This window comes from Microchirus variegatus (assembly GCF_963457635.1).
Source record: "Microchirus variegatus genome assembly, chromosome: 5".
Lineage (NCBI taxonomy): Eukaryota > Metazoa > Chordata > Actinopteri > Pleuronectiformes > Soleidae > Microchirus > Microchirus variegatus.
The window spans coordinates 7200901-7205857 of NC_139806.1; the positions used below are offsets into that span (position 1 = coordinate 7200901).

Below are 4957 nucleotides of genomic sequence, written 5' to 3' on the forward strand. Positions count from 1 at the left end.
CTCTATTTATTCAATGATACATACATATATACATACAAGTTATACTTTTATTCATCAAAAGAGTGGCAAACTGAATAGAAAATATAGTCAAGATTAGAAATAATGATTTTTAGAACCAGCAAAGCTGTTTTCAGCTGTGCTAACATCATTGCACAAGGGTTTTCAAGGTTTTTCTAATCATCCAATAGCCTTCAAACACGATTAGCAAACACAATGTACCATTAGAACACTGGAAATGGGCCTCTATACACCTATGTACATATTCCATTAAAAACCAGACGTTTGCAGCTAGAATAGTCTAATGTTTACCGCATTAACAATGTATAGAGTGTATTTATGATTCATTTAATGTTATATTCATTGGGGAAAAAAAACTGCTTTTCCTTCAAAAATGCGAAGAGCAACGATGCAAAGTTTCAAGCCGTCAGAGTTCAGTCGCACGCCTTAAATCCACAGAGATCGAGCAATTTATCGCACAACCTGACTGAATATATCTGACACCTATAATAACCCCCCATTTCCCCCCCGTCACATGCTATGGAAGCGGGAGCTGACAGCGTTCCGACGCTGCAGCAACCCGACGTCTACACAGCGTTCTGATAAACATGCCCTCGTTCTTCTCCGGGGAAACGCTGAGGCGTCGCAGTCATAAGCGTGTAAAATAAACATGATATTAAAGCAGTGGATTCTTTATCTAATACGAAGTGATGGCTACACGAGTGCGTGTGTCTGCTTCAGAGCTGCAACAGACGGCACAAGGCAACAGAAATTAACTGTAAAAAAAAAAAAAAAACATATATCATATGCGTCCAACAAAGTTTATGAGAGTATCAGCGTCACTGAGGCTCCGGCAGCTAACAGCAGTTAGCATTCGGAAAAGACATCGTTTTCCGACTCCAGCCGGCACATTGCCGTCATATATAACACGTAAATCCTCTGAGGCTGGAAGTTTGTGTAGAACTCTGTGCTGAAGCAATTGTGTCAAGTTATAAATGTATACATTCATACAGGACAGTTAGAGTCAGTGATGACGTGTTTATAGAACTACAGTCATTTATATAAGCAGCAGCAGAGATTGTTGATAAAAATTATACTGATATCGACTTTTAATTAATTAAAGAATAATAATAATGGTGATGACATTTATGATAATAATAATAATAATAATAATAACCTGTATATTATTCTAAAAATGTCGAACTCAAACACAAGCAAGAGGCGTAGCTGTAAATAAGCTGCAGTTTCCGCCGCCTTTACCTTTATTTATTTACTGAAAATGAACTAAATAATTTAATGTCAGTCAATCAGTGAAGGAAACTCAAACAAGAACAAAGCTAATTTGAATGTTTGAGCTCCGGCAGCTTGGGGAAATTTAAATGTTAATATAATAAAGAGACACGGCGGCCCTGAGGCGGTGCAGTGCGTGTGTACGCGCTCGCCTCCACCTACAACAAGCGACAAGAGTCAGAGCCAGATCTAATCCCCCAGCTGCCGCGCCTCCAGCTGGGGCTGGAATATTGAGCACAGTTGTGCCCGGCGTATATCACAGGTGCCAGTTTCCTGTGAGAGATGTCGCTGCACTAGCGACTCCCTCTGGTTGTTTGCGGGCACAGGTGTGCAGAGGGTGGGAGTGAGTAACGGCGGACGATGGCTCCACGTTGTCTGCGGGGGCCGACGGAGCGAGCAGCTGGGAGTGGATGCAACAAACAGAACAAAACAAACCTGTGGCCATTTATTGCGTTGTATGAGAAGTCAATGGAAGTGGTTCTCATTTACAAAGTCACAATGTGTAAAACGGGCAGATAATGAAAGGAAATAAAAGTAGTGTTGCTTGTTTTTTTTCCCGGGGATTTCAATCAGTCTTCCTCGGTAAATGGATGCTTGACCGATTGTGGGCCGTCACGTCCCAACAGGTGGTCCAATTTGTCAAATTGAGTGGAAAGATTGCAAAAAACCTTGTCTGCGTTTTGAAGACGCTCTCCTTCTCCCCCCCCCCCCCCCCCGCATCAGATGTAAATTGTCTCCTTGGACATTCCTTGACGTTTCAAAGTTGCAGAGTCCCCGATTGATGACTCTGACCTCTTCCCAGTCGATGCGGTGACATATTCTGCTACGGTGTTCGCTGACAGGCCCGATGTTGTTGTTGTTGTTGTTGTTACAGTGCTGGACTGTCGCCAACAGCCGTAAACAACCCCCAATGTTCACTAGCCGATGACACCTGAGTGCAATCACGGTCAAAAATGCACTTTTAAAGCTCCCATAGATCGGAAGTTCCGATTAACGCTGTTTTTGTTTTGGTGTGTATCTGCGCCATTACCCCGTTTATGAAGCCCTAAAGTTTAATCTCGGGCTCTTAAAGCGTTCTGAAAAAGCCTGGAATCGTGACGTAAGGATCCCGTCTCCTGAACAGCAGATCCTCCTGCTCCGGGCACTTTAGTATGCTTTCGCACCTACAGCATTTGGTGCACACCAAACGTGTTTGGTCCCTTGGTTCGGTTCGTTTGCGTAGGTGTGAATGTAATCTCTGTACTTTGGTGCGCACCAAATCAACCGGTCCAAGACCTGCATGAAGGGGTGGTCTAGGACCGCTTTATCTGCTCTACTTTGGTACGGTTTCTCTGGTGTGAAAGCAACCGAACCAAATGGCACAAAACGGTATAGTTTAATGCATTATGGGTATGAGATGAGATACGGGTTTTGCGCCGTCCTCTGCCCAGCTTCAATCCCCACCGGGCGCGTTACGGCAGCGCAACGCTGCCTTGCGAGTCAGCCGTATTCAGCGAGCCAGCGATTAGCTCCGGTGACCGCGGCGCTTATGTTTCGCGGCGGTGACGCGCCCGGTGGAAATCGAGTCTGGTTCCGTTGTCGATGGTCTTCGGGGTCTATTTTGGTTCGTTTAGAACTCTGCATATGTGAAAGCAAACCGTACCCACGTCCGTTTGCTACATTGTAGCATTTTTCCGACTGGTGCAGACCAAAGCAATCGAACTATAGGAGTGAAAGCGCCGTTAGAAGAAGAAGAACGTCCGTTGTGGAGGTGTTTCACGAGCGACAGTGTCTTCTGACTCCGGGTCAAAGGCGTCAAAGGGACTGCGGCGGGGAGTCGTGAAGAAGCTATTTTTAAACATTGTTAAAACAGTGTTTTGATAATGAGTAGCAGTGCATCCACCGTTCCAGAGGGGGGAGCTGCGCTTCCGAGAGCCGACGTGCTAATTACGTCACTTCCAGGTACCTGGCCAATCACAAGACAGTTGAGAAAGCTCTCGTTGGCTGGCCAGTCACAACAGAGTCTGTCTTCTGGGGTGAGATTTCATTCTGAAACAGCGCGGCTGACGAGAGCTTCAGTGAGGAGAGATTTTTATCGGCTCGTTTGCAGCAACTAGGAGGTTTTTGACCCTAAAAACAAGTTAATGTATGTAAGTAGACCTCCATAACTCACATATATGTGCGATAGGACCACTCTATGGGAGCTTTAAGCAACACTATGAAATCACAGAGTCCTAATGTTTAACTTTTGCTGCATCTGCATATTTATTTCTCTTCCTCTCTTCGTCCCTTTCCTACCCTTCCCTCCTTCCTTCTTGCGCCCTCTCACAGGGACATATCTGACCCACGAAGCCAAGGGATCGGACGACGCCCCGGACGCCGACACGGCCATCATCAACGCCGAGGGAGGCAACTCCGGAGCAGAGGACAAGAAGGAGTACTTCATCTAGACGGAGGATGAAGCGCTGGACGGAAAGGAGTGACGGGAGGAAGAGGAGGAGGAAAAAGTTGGAGGACGTGTTGTTAGAGGGAAGGTTAGCAGTGAAGGAAAAGAGAGAGAGAGAAAAAAAGAAAAAGAAACAATCTCCATTTTGTTTTCACGACGCTTCAGTTCTTCACTTCGTCGGTGGGTGATGATGATGATGATGATGATGATGATGGGAGGGGAAGGAACTGTGACGAGTTTGAGCTTCAGCCGGTGCGACCGTCTTTGCATTGATACAGGGACATGAGATTTTGCACTGACACACACACACACACACACACAGGCATGCACACACACACATACACACATACACACACACACGTCAGTTTTCACAGGATTGTTGCTCGTAGACGCTCAGAATAACAAGATGAAGAAAAAAAAAAAAACAACAACACAGAAACGTGTGAGCTTCCTACTAACATGTCTGAATTATGACAGCGTTTTACTCAAAGCATTGTATTTCTATAACTGTCAGATCCTCGGAAAAAACAAGCAAAATTGTAACTCACATTCCCGGCATTCCCCGACCGCCGCCGCCAACGCCAACGTGTCCTCTGTTTTCCCTCCCCTTTCATAATTCTTTTTATTATTATTATTATTATTATTATTATTCTCCTCATTCTCTCTCCACCTAACAAGGCAGTAATCTCTCTGTAAACACCTTTCGTGGCTGAGAATCGAACGATCTCGAAAACACAGCATTCCTGCCTCGCGCTACAAAGCGAAGGGTCTCGTCAGTATACATATATAAATATATATATATATATACAAATATATATATATATATATATAATTATATTGCATTCTTTCTACTTGACAGAAGGTGTCCGGTGTGTGCTGTAAATACACTCTCTCTTTATCCCTCTGTCTCTCATGCAGTGTGTGACTGCATTACATTAACACATATATATAATATTAAAAAAAAGGGAAAAAATTTACATACAAAAAAAGGGAAAAAAAATAACATAAACAAAAAGCCTGCCTGTTTTTATTACACGCGTGGAAATGCTGAGTAAAAAATATCAGTGTCTGGGGAGAAAAACAAACAAAAAAAAGGTCTAAAAATAACAACAAAAACTAACCTTATCTGCAAATATTTGTACGAGGAATGTTTCCTTCTTCTTCTTCTTGCTCCGCCCCCTTTTTATTTTGTGTTATTTTTCTTTTTCAGTATGAGAGACTTATCGTCTTAATGTCAGTATTAAC

The 4957-nt window shown here is 43.8% G+C and overlaps 1 protein-coding gene across 1 annotated transcript in view; it reads left to right on the forward strand.

Annotated features, from left to right (window-relative positions):
* Positions 1–3716, forward strand: part of cadm3 (cell adhesion molecule 3) — a gene marked incomplete at its 3' end in the record, with an annotated part of 141219 nt that extends 137503 nt beyond the window's left edge. Inside the window, exon 10 of the mRNA XM_083890478.1 lies at positions 3598–3716. Coding sequence (XP_083746604.1) covers positions 3598–3716 — 119 coding nt within the window. The remainder of the gene's footprint in view (positions 1–3597) is intronic.
* Between the last annotated feature and the right edge of the window lie 1241 nt (positions 3717–4957).